Genomic DNA, 16007 nt, shown 5'->3' with positions numbered 1-16007 from the left:
GGTTTGGCGGATATCTTAACATAGTTGTGAGGGGAAGATTTGTTGGGTTATTGGATTCTCTTCCTATGTGGAGAATAAGCCCAAATAATGTAGATCATTATGTCTCACTTTATTTTAATGGAGAGGGGTCAAATTAGTAAATAGCAAAAGAGTCATTTGAAGGAGAGAAAAACCAAGTGAGAGATAAAGGAAGAGAGAAAGTCTTTCNCACATAACACAAAGTCTTCACTGGTGTTTTCGTCGTTGTGACATCGTTCACCGTTGGATTGGGCTAATTTGTGGANAGTAGGTTCCAGACGAATGGTTTTTCATTTTGACCATTCAAATTGTCAATCAGGGATGTAGTTTGGGAGAAAATAGATTCACATAAACAACTTTGTTTTGGAGATTTTTCATCTTCTTTGTTCTCATTTGTAAGCATTTATGCTTAGTTAGTTTGACTAATTGAACACATCATTTGGTGTTTTTATTGGAGAATCTTTTGTACCCTATTATTGATCATAGTGGATTTTAGTGATTGAATTTTATGTGTATGAGGTTATGCTTATAAGGAAGAGGTACAAACCCTTTATAATTTTAGTGTTATGCATTTGATTGGGGACACTCATAGACAATTATCTTTATACTCTATTAGACTCAAGGACAAAAATAAAGGAATGAGTTTAAGTGGTGACGAGCGAAGGAGGTTGTTATAGTTGGTCTTAAGGTCATGGATTCCATTTCTTTAAGGTTATACATGACTTACTTTGTCATGAGATATGGAGGACCAGATATCATTACTCGAATTGTAACAATGAGGAATTCATTTTACATGACAAAGAAAAACTCTTAAAGTCTGAGTGAATGCATAAATTCAGATAATCAAATTTAGGCTATATATTTGTGAATGGATGAGAATTTCTTTATGATAGCTGAAGTAATTATTTGCTAATTAATTTCAATTGATCTTTATATAATAATTGTATATAAATGTTTAATTTATTATTAGTTTACCCTCTTTTTGGTGTTGGTTGTGTATGTCTCTTATGTAATGATGGTTTTATGGCATTAGAAAATTAGATTTCAAATGGTGAAGGAGTTAGGTTGAAGGTAGTCTTTGAAATTCCTTTGGATGCTATATACATAGATATATTGTATGGTGTAGTTTATTAGTCCTATTTTACATTTTGAAGGATTGTAATAACTTATGTATTTTGAAAGACTTAATTTTGTGAAATGACTGAAATTACACTATACTAGTATGTTTGTGTATATTTCTTCCATTCATATGACCAAATTTGCCTAATATCACTAGAAGAAAACCTTTAAATAACAACCAATTTTAGAAACCAAAATTGATTGGTACTAGTGAGGAATTTAGATATCAATTTATAAACTAAAAGTTAAATATTTAAAATAGTTTCTATAATGAATAAAAAGTTTAATTACTTTATAAATTAGACTCTAAATTTATTATTAACATTAGCTATCCAGATTTGGACTATAGAAAAATTAGTAACAAGTTTAGAGTCGGATTTATAAAAAAAAATATAATTTTTACTCATAAAAAACTGTAAGAAATTAACAATTTTTATTCATATTAGCCAATTATTTTTAATTTCTAAAATTAGATGGAATTTAAATATTTTTTATAATCCACTTAAACGGTAGGAATCCAAGATTGTAGATATACTCTATTTTCTTGGGTTGTTACACTAATTTTGTATTAAAGCTAATTTAGAATGGTCACAAAGGCAAAAGTGTGAGAATTACTGTTGAGAACACGCAAACATAAACTATAGACGTATTTGTTTGTCATTCTTATATATGTTTATATATGTACTGGCACTGTTATTTAAATAACTTTTCTTATATATACTAACTTTTAAATGGTCACATGAAGGCAAAGGTGTGAGAATGACCTGTTGTTTGGAGCAGTCGTTAGAGTATTTGAGGCGTGGCAATTCTTCTAGCGTGAATGTGGTGAGACGAGGAAACAGAGACTCATGTGTTGTTCCTTCTCCTTCCTCTTCCTCATCCTTTTCATCCTTCCAAAAGATTTCTACCAATTCCTTACAGTTTCTTACTCTAAGCACTTCAAGTCTTGTGAGATCTTTGGCTACCGACGCTGGAAACAAACTTTTAAGACAATTACAACTGCTAACACTCATTTCCTTTAGCAGTTGAAGGCCAATGATTCCCTTCGGATCCTTGTCCCATACATGCTTCAGTTGCGGTAGATCATATAACTGCAATGTTTTCAGACGGAATATTCCGGAAGGTTTTGTCATCACCCTGTTCTCATCATTCATATTAAATATCACCTCTGCACCACCGCAATTGTATATATCTAACTCTTCCAAATTGTGAAAGCAAGAAAGCAAATGAGATGGAATTATATGCTTTAGAGTATGACAATCCCATACACTCAACCTTTTCAAATACCCAAAGTTGTTTTGCTGCCTCCAATGAGTGTCATCCCATACTTGCTTTATAATAAAATCATCAGTGTTATCAAGCCACAGATATTCAGTATATGCGAAACTGACCTGTAAATCAGACAAATTATTAAATTACTTCTCTACCTTTAAAATATAATCTTACCTTTTTTATCCCCACAAAGTTAAACAAAAAACAAATTTACATATCTCAAGTTAAAAAAGCCCTCACTTTAAAATTTAAAATAACTAACTAAATGTTAATATATAAAATCTATTAATTAGTTAATGAAAATTTTGTAACTGTCTTGTGTGAAAATCAGTTAGTATCTGTGAAAATACGACACGTTCTTCAGAGCGTATTTTTGTTTAAATGGAAATTTATAGCATCGAATGCTTTTTCAGAAAAATAATAGTGAATTAAATTCTTTAAAAATAGAAGAACAAAATATAATTTAATAAATAGATAAAAGGTCTTAAAAAGGTCATCTTTAAAAAAAAAATCTCAATGTTATTTAAAGCTTTTATGGAAAAAATATGTATGTATTTGTAATTTCCAATCATGACTTTTTATTTTTTTTTCACATATAAGAACATAGTATTAAGAATCATAATATGTTAATAATTTTTTTAACAACTTTTTGACAACTGATTATGTGTTACCATTTTATTGGTTCGTATATTTGAAACGGACTAATTACAAAATACCACGTATACAATTGTAAAAAAGTTATAAAAAAATTGTTAAAAAAACATTTTTCTAGTATTAAATAAAGGAAAAAGTAAGTACCTTATCATTGAAAATTTTTTGTATGGTGGCATTCAAGTGGCCTTCCCATTGCCATTTGGATTTTTCATTTCCTTTCACACCAAATATATTCTTCAACTTTGGTGCTATCGACCTTTTTTCACTAAATTTCTCCATCTTCGGACATTCTCTTACAATAAACATTTCCAGTGATGAGAATTCAAATTCACACTCCTTGTGACTGCAAAAACTTGCAAGCTTTTTTAGTCCCACAAGTTCTATAGAAATCAATTTGCTGAATACAATTTTCATCACTTTGCCTTCTTCACTTTCCTCCATGCTTACTATTTCTTGTACTTCAGGACAATTGATTACCTTCATTGTCTTGAGTTGAACCATACTTTTGGCAGTCGAGGATGCCATTATGTTCTTTAATCCACAACAATACTTCAGTTTCAAACACGTCAAGTAAGTCAACATTACAGAGGAAGGAGCTAAAGTGTTCAATTTGTCGCAACCTTTTAATCTCAAAAGCTCTAGTCTTTGTAGAACTTGGTATCGTTCAAATCCTATATCCTTTATATCCGAGAAACAAACAAACAATTGCTTCAGCTTTAACACGGTTCCCAATTCTTGCGGCTCAATGTTTGAACTTGTCAATGACTCTTCAGCAAATCTAGAGAAAGTCAACTTTAACTTTTCTAGATTTGGCATTCTATACATAAACGGATAGAGAAGATCTGTGTTTTTGACTGAACCCAATATAATAAGCTCTTTTAAACATTGCATTTGGTACTTCTGTAATAACTTTTGAGCTTCCTTCAAGTCAATTTCCATATACTCCAAGTTAGGGAATACCTAAAGAATAAAGATAAATACTAATTAAGAAGAATGAATTAAATGCCTCACCCATCCCTTCAAATTTGTTTTGGTTTTTGTTTGCTTGTTTGTACTTTTAATAATCTTAAATCATAAATTAAAATAGGAACATCATACTTTTCAAAATTTAATTTAATCATATTAATGTCATGGATGTAATTTGAGTTTAGAAATCCCAAATATTCACAATCCTAGATCCTGTATGTGCCAAAAAAAGAGTATTAGTTAAACTTCGTATTTTTTTTATGTTATATTCTTTAAAGATATTTTAGTTACATAAAATATTTTATTGATAACCATTAGCTTATATAAATATAAATAAATGTTGGAGAGTCAAATAATATATATATATATATATATATATATATATATGAGATCAAACAAACAATAAAAATAAAACTTTTCTATGAGATATATATAGATTTTAAGCTATTAGTAAACTTTTTTTTTTATATTGGACATTCGCAAGAGATAATTTAAGCTCTCTTTTTTGCAACGATTTCATGCGTCACATTATCTTTTATAGTAAATTGCCAGAAATGGTTTAATTTTAAGCATACATTACTAAAATGGATAAATTTTAAAAATTTTACATATATTACATGTCAACATAACACAATTGTATTTAAAATTAGATGGGTGTTGCTCCCTCCACCTCCCCAAGTTGGTCCTGTACCTCCCCACTATTTTAATTTATTTCAAAAATATTTTATATTTCCTCACTATTTTCTTTTATTCCAAAAATACCCTACACCTCCTCACTATCTTTCTCTTTCTCTCTATGTATTAATGGAACATTTACATGACTCATTAATGGAGTATTTACATGACTCAAATTTGAATTTCTGATATATTTTCTTAAATAAATTTTATTCAATCTTATTTTCCTTGTTGAATATATTTTCTTCTTTTCAAATTATTTAATAAATAGTAGAATTTTGTTCTAAATTTATAGAAAAATGTTTATATATATGTGTGTTTTTTTACATATAATATCTATAATTTTTAACATTATATTATGTTTTAACTCATCAACATGTTTGACTCAAATAACTTGAATAAAATATTTAATTTATTAGATAAGTAATATAAAAATATTATTAAATACTTAAAATATAAAAAAAAAGTTATTTGTTAAAGATTTAGAATTTATTTAGTTCTTTCTTCATTATAAAGTTAGTATATAATAATAATAATAATAATAATAATAATAATAATATATCATTATTTACTATTAATATTATTATATTAATATTATTATGTTTATTATTTTGTATTTGCATCTAACTTTTAATTTTATAAAATGGAAATGGTAGAAGTACTAATATTGAAGTTTCCTCTGAATTTTATATTTTGTAATATCTCACAAATTCAAATCTGAACCATATGAATGTTCCATTAATGTAGAGACAGAAAGAGAAAGATTCTTGAGGATAGTGGGGAGGTGTAGGGTATTTTTGAAATAAAAGAAAACGGTGGAGATATGTAGAATATTTTTGAAATAAATGAAAATAGTGAGGAGGTGCAGGACTCACTTGGAGAGGTGGAGAGAGCAACACCCAAATTAGATGTGTCATGCTAGCACGGCCCAAAAAGGTGAAGTTGTAGTTGTCTAACAAGACATTTGTACAGGTATAAAAGTAGTATAAAACACAACTTTGATTAAACATAATCCTCATCTAATTTTTAGTTTTAACTGAAATTGTGAAAGCTTAACATGATTTCAGTAAACTTTAACTTTAACTTCTACTACTCCATAAAATAGTTAACCAAAAAATAAATATATAAATCTTTAAACTTAAAATCTTAATTTTCATATTATCCCTAATTACAAACATTATATTAATTTCCATATTTTTAATATATATTACTTTTCCTATAATTTTTAAAAAAGCATAAAATATCTTATCTCGTAAAATTTCCACATTATCCTTAAAACATAAAGTATGTCTTACCATTCTTTATAATTACACAATATTAATTTTTATATTTCAACATAAGTCATTTTATATAGACAACTAATTATAAAATATCAATTACTTTATTTTCCAAACCATCAAATATCAATTACAAATAAATTATAATGAAAAAGTCAACTATATCCTTTAAATTAAGTTAATAAAAAAATTCACTAAATTCTACTTAAAAGTTAAAAAATAAAATATAAACTAACCAGGATGTTGTATTTAAATATGTTTTAAACAATGAGAATAACCCATAATTAATCATCAATTCTGAGTGCCCGTTTGCCTATAAATGATAAGAAATCGAAGTAATTTTGATTTCACCTTTAAAGAAATAGAAACGTGCTAAAGAATAAAAGATGAAAGAGTATATATATATATATATATATATATATATATATATATATATATATATATATATATATATATATATATATATATATATATATTTCAAAGTACAAACTTTTCATCATTATAATAATAGTAAATCAAATATGTTTAATAACACTAAAAATGAAATTTAATGACAATAATAATCATAATAAAAATTTAACAAAATAATGTATCATTAATTCCTTTGTTTCTTTTAAAATTGAATACTTAAAATTCATTTTTTTTTTATTAATTTGTCTTTCATTTCTTCTCAATTACACAATCTTTTTTGTCTTTTGGTTCTTAATGGCTGCCGTGTAATTCAAATTCGTTTTAATTTCTGTTATTTCTGTTGTTATATACTCTTCTGGTATATAAACCTTGTACCCCATTTTTGTTTTCAATGAGAAAGTTTATTCTTCTGACATACTTCTGTGATATTAGTTTTCACTGTAATTGTTTTAGTTGGTTCCAATAGTGGTATCCAGAGCCAAGGTTATAGAACCTGGGGCGTGTGTGTTTTCTCTTCATAAGAGAACCTCCCGTGGTTGAGAAGGGTGGTCGTAGCAACTTAACGAAAGGCAAGAAGACTGTTCTTGATCAAGAAGTTGGCAGAAATGGCTGATGTATCTTCGGTACAATTTCCAATTCTTTCAAACAAGAATTGGAATCGCTGGAGCACCCAGATGCGTGTGGTGTTCCGAGTTCAAGGAGTCAGCGATGTTGTTGAAGGATCAGAAGCAGATCTTTCTGGCAAAGAGGAACAGAAAAAAGAGTTAAAGATGAAAGATGACAATGCGTTGTTGCTCATTCATCAGTGCGTGGATGATGCTCGTTTTGAAAAAAATCCAGAACGCAACTACAGCTAAGGAAGCATGGAGCATTCTGGTACAATGTTACGCTGGAGGTGAAAAAGTCAAGAAGGTAAGACTTCAAGCTTTGAGGAGGCAGTATGAGCATTTGGTTATGGAAGAAGGTGAAAGGGTGAGTGACTTCTTCAGCCAGATATTAACGATTGCAAATCAGATGAAAGCATGTGGTGAAGTTGTCTCAGATACTATGATCAATGAAAAGATAATGAGATCGTTACCGCCGTCGTTTGATTATGTTGTTGTGGCCATCGAAGAGTCTAAAGATGTTGGAAAACTCAAGATAAAGGAGCTTTAGAGCTCATTAAAGGCACGTGAGATGAAGATACGAGACAGGAATTTTGTAAGACGCGACAATCATGCACTCAAGGTCAAGCATATTAAAGGCGAGGAGAAAAAGAAGCCTAAGAAACGAGAAGGGAAAGTGAGAAAAGGAAAGTGGAAGAAAGATGGTAGTGATGCTGATACAGAAGATGGCAGTGGTGTAGATGCAGAGGAACCAGATGATAAAACTAGCTCAACAGGAAAGAAAAATTTCAAGAAAGGGTCAAAGAAGAAATACAAAAGGAATATTGAGTGCTTCAACTATCATAGATATGGACACTTTGCATCTGAATGCTTCCCAGAAAAGGTGAGTCAAAAGAAATCTCAAAGCAAAGAGAAAGAAGCTCTTATTGCACAGGAAGAATCGAATGAAGAGACACTAACACTGATGGTGATGACAACCATGGAATGTGAGAAACCGGTGAATAACACATGGTATCTTGACTCGGGTTGCTCGAATCACATGACATGCAATAAAGGGTGGCTTGTAAACTTCGATGACACAAAGAAAAGTAAAGTAAAATTTGCTGATGACAGTACTTTGAGGGTTGAAGGCACGGGAGATGTGGTTATCAACAAAAAAAGTGCCTCACAGGCAGTGATTTCCAGCGTGTTGTACGTACCTGAAATGAAATGCAATCTTCTTAGTGTAGGATAATTAATTGAAAAGGGATTCACAGTGGTCATGGGTAATCAGAATCAGGTGAAACTATATGATAGAAAGGGAAGATTAGTTTTAGCCAGTAATCTTTCAAAGAATAAAACGTTTCAAGTGCATTTTGATGTAGCAGAAAATACACAATGCCTATCAGTTCCGAAGAATGACGAGAGTTGGACATGGCACTTGCGCTTTGGACACTTAAACTTCATAGATTTGCAGAAACTCAAGGAAAAGTCCATGGTGTCAGGTATGTCACATATTTCTTTGCCTATTGATGCTTGCAAATCTTGTTTGACAGGCAAATAATCAAGGAAAACGTTCCAGACACAAGTTGAGACAAGATCGAAGAAATGCTTGAACGTGGTACATGCTGATATTTGTGGACCACTGGAAACATTGTCATTGGCTGGAAATAGATATTTCATCGTCTTTGTAGATGAATTTAGCAGGATGTGCTGGGTGTTTGTGATTAAAACAAAAGGTGAGGCATTCGATGTCTTCAAGAAATATGTGGCTAATGTGGAAAGAGAAAGTGGCAAGGTCTTAAAGATCTTACGAACTGATGGCGGAGGAGAGTTCACCTCACACACGTTTGAAGCATTCTGTCAAGAGAAAGGCATAACGCACGAAGTAACAACACCATACACGCCTCAGCATAACACACTTGTAGAAAGGAGAAACCGGACTATAATGAGCATTGCCAGATGTCTTCTTAAGGAGAAGAACTTGCCACAAAACCTGTTGGCTGAAGCTGTGACGACAGCTGTCTATCTCCTCAATAGGTGTCCAACCAAACGGATAGAAGGAAAGGTTCCTCTGGCAGTCTGGACAGGATCGACACCATCAGTAAAACATTTAAAAGTTTTTGGTTCATTAGCATTTGTTCATATTGCAGATCAGAAGAGAACCAAACTTGAAACCAAAAGCGAGCCAATGGTGTTTGTCGGCTACCATCCGACTGGTGCTTATAAGCTCTATGATCCGATGAGGCAGAAGATGATCATCAGTAGAGATGTGATCGTGCTAGAGAAAGAATCTTGGGATTGGAGTCACATGCATACAGATTCGAAGCAATTTCTGGTTCGTGAGCCTACTGATGATCTCGAAGATGAAGAAACTGAAGCTATTCCTAGGACAGAAGGTGTCTCTGTTGACCATAGTAATGGAAATCAATGAACAAAGAGGCAAATTGTGAGATCATCCAGACTTGAAGATTATGAAGTGTACTCAGAATGTTGCACTCGATGAAGAAGGAAGAGTAATTCACATCGCTTTAATGGTAGGAGCAAAACCAGTAGATGTGAATGCTGCCTTAAAGCAATCTGAAAGGAGAAATGCTATGATAGAGGAGCTTCAGTCGATTGAGAGGAACAACACATGGAAGTTGGTGGATCATCCACGTGGCAAGCGGAGTATAAGTGTCAAATGGGTATTCAAAAGGAAGCTAAATCCTGACGGAAGCGTGTCAAAATACAAAGCGCGACTTGTGGCAAGGGGCTTTTTGCAGAGGAAAGGTATCGTTTTTGACAAGGTGTTTGCACCGGTTGCAAGATTGGAAACCATACGACTTGTTATAGTTGTTGCATGTGCACGAAGATGGCAAATTTTCCAGATGGACGTGAAATCTGCTTTTCTCCATGGCACACTAGAAGAAGAAGTCTATGTTCAACAAACCCCAGGATTCGAAGAAAAGGACAAAGAAGGAAAAGTATACAGATTGCAGAAGGCATTGTATGGCTTGCGTCAGGCACCCAGAGCCTGGAACAGAAGGATCAACGCATCGTTTATTCATCATGGATTCGAGAAATGCAAAGTCGAACAAGGGGTCTATGTGAAGCAGACTACAGGAGGTAATTTTCTTATTGTTTGTTTGTATGTAGATGATTTACTTGTAATAGGATCGCAGCTGAAGGACATAGACAGATTCAAAGAATTGATGAAGTCAGACTTCGAAATGACTGACTTAGGAGAACTCAGCTACTTTCTTGGAATGGAGTTTACACGCTTAAGCAGAGGACTCATTATGCATCAACATAAGTATGCAAAGGAGTTGCTCGAACGTTTCAAAATGCATGAGTGTAATGTTGCACGAAGCCCTTTGGAAGCAAATGTAAAACTTGGAAAAGATGAAGCCGAAGAAGAGGTGGATGAAACAAGATTCAAACAGATTGTTGGATCTCTGAGGTTCTTGTGCAACAGTAGACCTGATTTAGCGTTTGGAGTGGGCTTAGTAAGCAGATTTATGAGTCAGCCGAGGAAGAGTCATATGGAATCTGTGAAACGCATCTTAAGATACATACGAGGCACCTCAAATTATGGAATATTGTTCCCATATGGAAGTCAGGAAAATTGCTTGGAGCTCATTGGGTACTGCGATTCTGATTATAGAGGTGATACAGTTGAAAGAAAGAGTACATCGAGGTTCATCTACTTCATGGATGGTGCACCAGTCTCATGGTCATCTAAGAAGCAATCTGTTGTGGCTCTATCTAGCTGTGAAGCAGAATACGTCTCGGGGTGCTACGCTGCTTGTCAAGGAGTTTGGCTTGAAGAACTGTTGAGAGAGTTGTAGATGATATTGGAGAGACCAGTGAAGTTGAAGATGGACAACACCTCAGCCATCAACCTTGCACAAAACCCAGTAAGTCATGAGAGAAGCAAACACATAGAGGTGAGGTTTCACTTCTTGAGAGACATTGTGAACAAAGAAATGATCGAATTGTGCTAATGCAAAGCTACCGAACAACTAGCAGACTTGTTTACAAAATCTCTAGCTGCTGACAAATTTGAAGTTATGCGGGAAAAGATTGGAATTGTGTCACTCAAGAATTTGAATTAAGAGAGAGTAATGACTGCCGTGTAATTCAAATTCGTTTTAATTTCTGTGATTTCTGTTGTTATATACTCTTCTGGTACATAAACCTTGTACCCCATTTTTTATTTCAATGAGAAAGTTTATTCTTGTGATATACTTCTATGATATTAGTTTTCTCTGCAATTGTTTTAGTTGGTTCCAATAATAACACTAAAAATGAATTTTAATGACAATAATAATCATAATAAAAATTTAACAAAATAATGTAGCATTAATTCCTTTGTTTCTTTTAAAATTGAATACTTAAAATTCTTTTTTTTATTAATTTGTCTTTCATTTCTTCTCAATTACACAATCTTTGTTTGTCTTTTGGTTCTGACATATTTTCTTTTCTTTCTATTTTTCTTTTATTTCTTTTAGTCTCTATCAAGCATATCATAAAACTATTTTTTTTTTCTGAAATAAGATAAAGATGGCATGTTGCTTACCTCTTCAGCTAAGAAAATGAAATTTTCTTCATTTCTCGTTTCACTCTTTTCTTGGGGAAATGTTTGAAGCTTCAAGCACTTGTCTATACTCAGCTCCTTCAATTTTGGACATTTTATAGGATGTCTTCCCTTGTAGAATTGCTTCATGTTTGATAGCCCATATAGTCTCACATAAATTAGCTCTGGAAACTTTAATGGATCCTTGATTTCTTCTGATGCATCTTTACTTGCCACAATTTCCACCATCTTCTCACATTGAAATACTGACATGCGTTCAAGCTTTGAAACATCTTTTGCTACAGAAGTTGGAAACAAATTCGTTAGTTCATCACAATAACGTACATCTATAGACTGCAATTTTTTAAAGTTGAGAATTCCATCTGGATCTTTGCTCCACAATTGCTTCAACTTAGGGAGACCTTCCAGAAGAATAACTTGCAAGTTTGTGTCTATTCCAGAAGCATTTATTTCATGAGAATCATTGATTTCAAAAATTTCAATCACGGATTTGCACTTAGAAACTTTCAAGTTAATTAAACTTTCAAACCATCCTTCCATCTGACTCGGAAAAATCTTGTTCAGTTGATTGCATTCTTCAATGGTCACGGAAATGAGATTAGAAAAGGAATCGGCGCTCACTTTAGTTTGCCAGATATCAATTAACCCATTCATTTTGCTAAGGTGGATTTCCTCCAATTTAGGAAAGACGTAGACCTGCATTTTAAAGAAAACAAGCCATTATTATATATAAAGGTAATAAAAATACAAAAATTAGAATGTGATAAAGAATCATAAACATAATATTAAGTGAACTAAAAACATATACTCATATAAACAATACACACATTTTCTGCACTAATTCCTTCAGTCTCAAAAATCTTTTCCATAATTGGACATCCACTTATGACGAGGCTTTTCAACTTCTTCAAATGGCTTGCCATAGGTAATGAACACAGATGTGTCAATTTAACACAATCTTTAACAACTAATTTTATCAAGTTTTGGAAGCAGACACTTGATGAGTATTGGTTGCTCCATATCTTATGAATGTTGAGTGAGGACAAATTCAAGTTCTCTAAGTTTGGAACTTCAACCTGTAAACACATACACAGTTATTATGTTTACAACATATGAGCTAATTATTTAAAATAAATATGAAAAATATGTAATGACATACTAGTTCACCAAAAAGAGGAGGCGCCTTGTCACTATGGTCATCTTCTTCAGTAGAATTTTTTGTCTGACCCCTATTTGTAGTTTGAGTCTTTGTCAAATTTGACCCACGAGAACTCTCCACTTTGGTACTAAAACATGTAAATGATGGCAATGATTGGAGTGTCAAGGTGCGCAACATAAGAAATTCAACCTTATCATAATTCACTGGTATTTGAAAAATCTCCTTTAAAGATTCACATTTACAAACCTCAATCATTTCTAGACTGGCGAGAAATTCATTCATGTAAGAATTACAATCAGAAATCTCACTAGTTTCTTCTGCACAAGTAGAAGTTTTAATTGTGTAAAAGGAGAAGAGGTTCTCTAACCGGTAACACATCTCAACCTTGATAGTTTTTAATTTGGCAAATGACGCAACTGTAACTTCACCGTAACATATCATCTTTAAGTTCATCATATTGTAGAGGCATATATATTCCAAATTCGGAAAAACATTCCCACAATTTGGCAGTTTTGTTGAATTGACATATTCGATGTCCTTGTTATTTATGATGGACAAATGTTTCAAATTCAGAAATCCATCCATATTCAAATCATTAACAACATTTTGAACTCCTGCCTCTCCTAACAACAAACTATGTACTGTTTTAAGCAACAACTTAATGCCTTCTTTGGAGCGAATGTCAGTGTCATTCTTCAGTTGCAATGCCAAAACTTTGAGTTCTTCATACTTATTGGGCATCCAAAATTCTCCAACAGAAATCATTTCAAAGTATCCAATCTCAATCTTGTAATATGTTAACTTGTCAAAGATCAATTGATTAGGAAAACTTGAAACACATGGGATGCTTAAATCTACCACTTTCAATTGATGCAAATTTGTTAGCTCAGAAAGAAATGAATTTTGACCTTTATTTGTATCTGTTTCCACCAACATTTTGATCAAGCTTTTGCTAATGTACAACTCTTCCAAACACGTCAAACTTGATAAAAGATTAGGTGGAATAATCTTCAACTCGAAACAATCGCTGATGTCTAGTAGTCGTAACTTATCCAAGTATCGTAACTCAGTTGGCAAAGTTTTAAGTTGAGATCCAGAGAAACTAAGAATTCTTAATTTTTTTAACTTTCGCACTAGAGATAAATTGCAATCTAAAGTGCACCGCTCCAAAGAAAACATTCTGAGGTTTGATAGACATTCAATTGAGTATGGTAAGCTTGATAGACGAAAACCTGTCAATATTAAGACTTTCAAATTTTCCATTCTTTTGAAGAAACTCTCAGGTATTTCCAATGATGGATCACTAGTATCTATTTGCAAAAATTTAAGATGAGGACAATTTATGAATTGAGGAAGCCCATCAATAATATCACTATTGCATATAGAAATTGAAGTGCATTTTTCGAGTTCGGGCCAATCATCTAGTTTGCCATCTCTCAAAGCAAAAATATTGTGATCTTTGTGTGCATTACTTAAAGCATCGCCTCGAATAATATGAGACATCTTGAAATGAGTATTAGGGCTTTTGTACGACACCAAACCCAAGTCTTGTAACTCCTGGATTGATTTATTTATTTTATGTCGAGCTTCACTAAGCAATGAGACTCCTTCAAATATACCCAATCCAAAACAATATTTCACCAAGTCCATAATTAGGGGTAGAGGACCCATTTGAGCACAAAGCAAGTAAATGAACTTGAGCTCCTCGTCTTTTGGAAAATGATGTTTTGTCTCGTTAGTAATCTTCATAGACTTTTCCCATTCAAACTTAAATTTGTCAAGTGTAGGTTCACTTTCTGACTCAATCCAGCTTTTAAATCTCTTTGCACATCTAATTATTGTCATGGGTGTCCCTGTACAGTAGTTTTTTATTTCTTCTTTAGGCATAGACATTTTATTACCTCTACCAGCCTCATTCTCAAACAACATCAAGGAATCATTGTCATCTAATTCCTTTAAAGAAAAAATTGACTCAAGATCAACTTCATCAGGAAATACTTCCTTATGACGTGAAGAAAGCAAAACTCTGCATCCCTTATAACTACTAAGAAAATTTTCTCTTTTTAGCACTTTTTCGTCAGTACCCCTTGTGCCGCCGACTGTAACCTTTGTGCTGTTAAGATTTGCGTTAGAACCTTGTTCACTTGAACTTATGCTTAACTCATTCTTCTTTCTTAAGTCATAATCATCATCAACCGGAATCCCTAGCCTATTCAAGTCTAATCTTTCATGAAGGTCATCCAAGATTATAAGGATGCTCACATTTTCTATCTTTAACCATCTCCTTAGACAATCAGCTCTTACATTTTCACTTTCCCCCACTAATGGCAACCCTATCACATATGCAATGTCTTCTTGAATTTTGAGTGGATTGGGATTGACAGTTACATCTATTTCGGCCACCTTATCAAACAACCCCTCCTCTTTAGTTTTAATAGCAATTTTTTTTATTAACATGCTTTTACCCATCCCTTGTGGTCCATGGAGTCCAATAATTTTCATATTGGGATTTTTAAGTTTTGTCATTACGTCTTCCACAATGGATTTTCTACTATCAAATTCAATGTAGCCAAGATTAGATGAAGTGAGGTCAAAAGATGTTACTTTCTTTGCATAAGAAACTTCGTCAACCTTGGGGGACGCATCTCTTAGCAATGAAGCCTCGTTTTCCATCTTCTTTGCTTTTCTGCCCAGTTTGTGCCTATAGTAAGGAAACACATGATAGAGACCCCTTGTCTTCTTGTGACCTGCATCTTTGATGTAGTTTTCAACACGACTCTCAAATTCACCCACTTCCCCAAACCATTCTTCAACCCTATCTTCAACTATGTCACCCTTGCTTTTAGCTTCATCGCGTAAACGATGTAAACCCTTTTTAACTTCTCCAAGATGCTTAACTTCTTTATTTAATTCCTCAAAATGTTTCTCGTAACGAAAAATGTAGGTCACCTGCCTAATACCATGATCCCAAAGAAAAACAATTACCGGATCAATTATTTTCAACGCAGCATCCATACTTCGAACTTCTTTTTCTTGTACTCTTCTCGACTACATCTCTTTACCGACAAAACACATAGTAAAAATAGATCAGTCTAGTGACTAATAAAGAAAAGTAAAAGATATTTTATTAAATAAAAACCACAAATACAGTTGCATATATTCAATAAAGCAACCACGATTTATAAATAAGATATTAAACTTTCAAAATATATATATATATATATATATATATATATATATATATATATATATATATATATATATATATATATATATATATATATATATATATA

At 32.5% G+C, this 16007-nt stretch overlaps 1 protein-coding gene across 2 annotated transcripts in view; it reads right to left on the bottom strand.

Moving 5' to 3' along the window:
• The window catches only part of LOC106773176, a 96432-nt gene that overhangs the window by 67782 nt on the left and 12643 nt on the right, over positions 1-16007 (bottom strand). For both annotated transcript variants that reach the window (XR_002669603.1, XM_022786000.1), the window contains exons 7-11: positions 12715-15770; positions 12383-12631; positions 11538-12251; positions 3208-4023; positions 1902-2528 (exon numbers count right to left, since the gene is read on the bottom strand). Coding sequence is in view for 1 of the 2 variants with exons in the window: in XM_022786000.1 (XP_022641721.1) it covers positions 1902-2528; positions 3208-4023; positions 11538-12251; positions 12383-12631; positions 12715-15729 (5421 nt within the window). In the remaining variant the exon portion in view is untranslated. The remainder of the gene's footprint in view (positions 1-1901; positions 2529-3207; positions 4024-11537; positions 12252-12382; positions 12632-12714; positions 15771-16007) is intronic.

This window comes from Vigna radiata, chromosome 9 (genome assembly GCF_000741045.1).
Source record: "Vigna radiata var. radiata cultivar VC1973A chromosome 9, Vradiata_ver6, whole genome shotgun sequence".
In the NCBI taxonomy this organism is placed as follows: Eukaryota; Viridiplantae; Streptophyta; class Magnoliopsida; order Fabales; family Fabaceae; genus Vigna; species Vigna radiata.
This window is presented reverse-complemented; position numbering and strand designations above follow the sequence as displayed.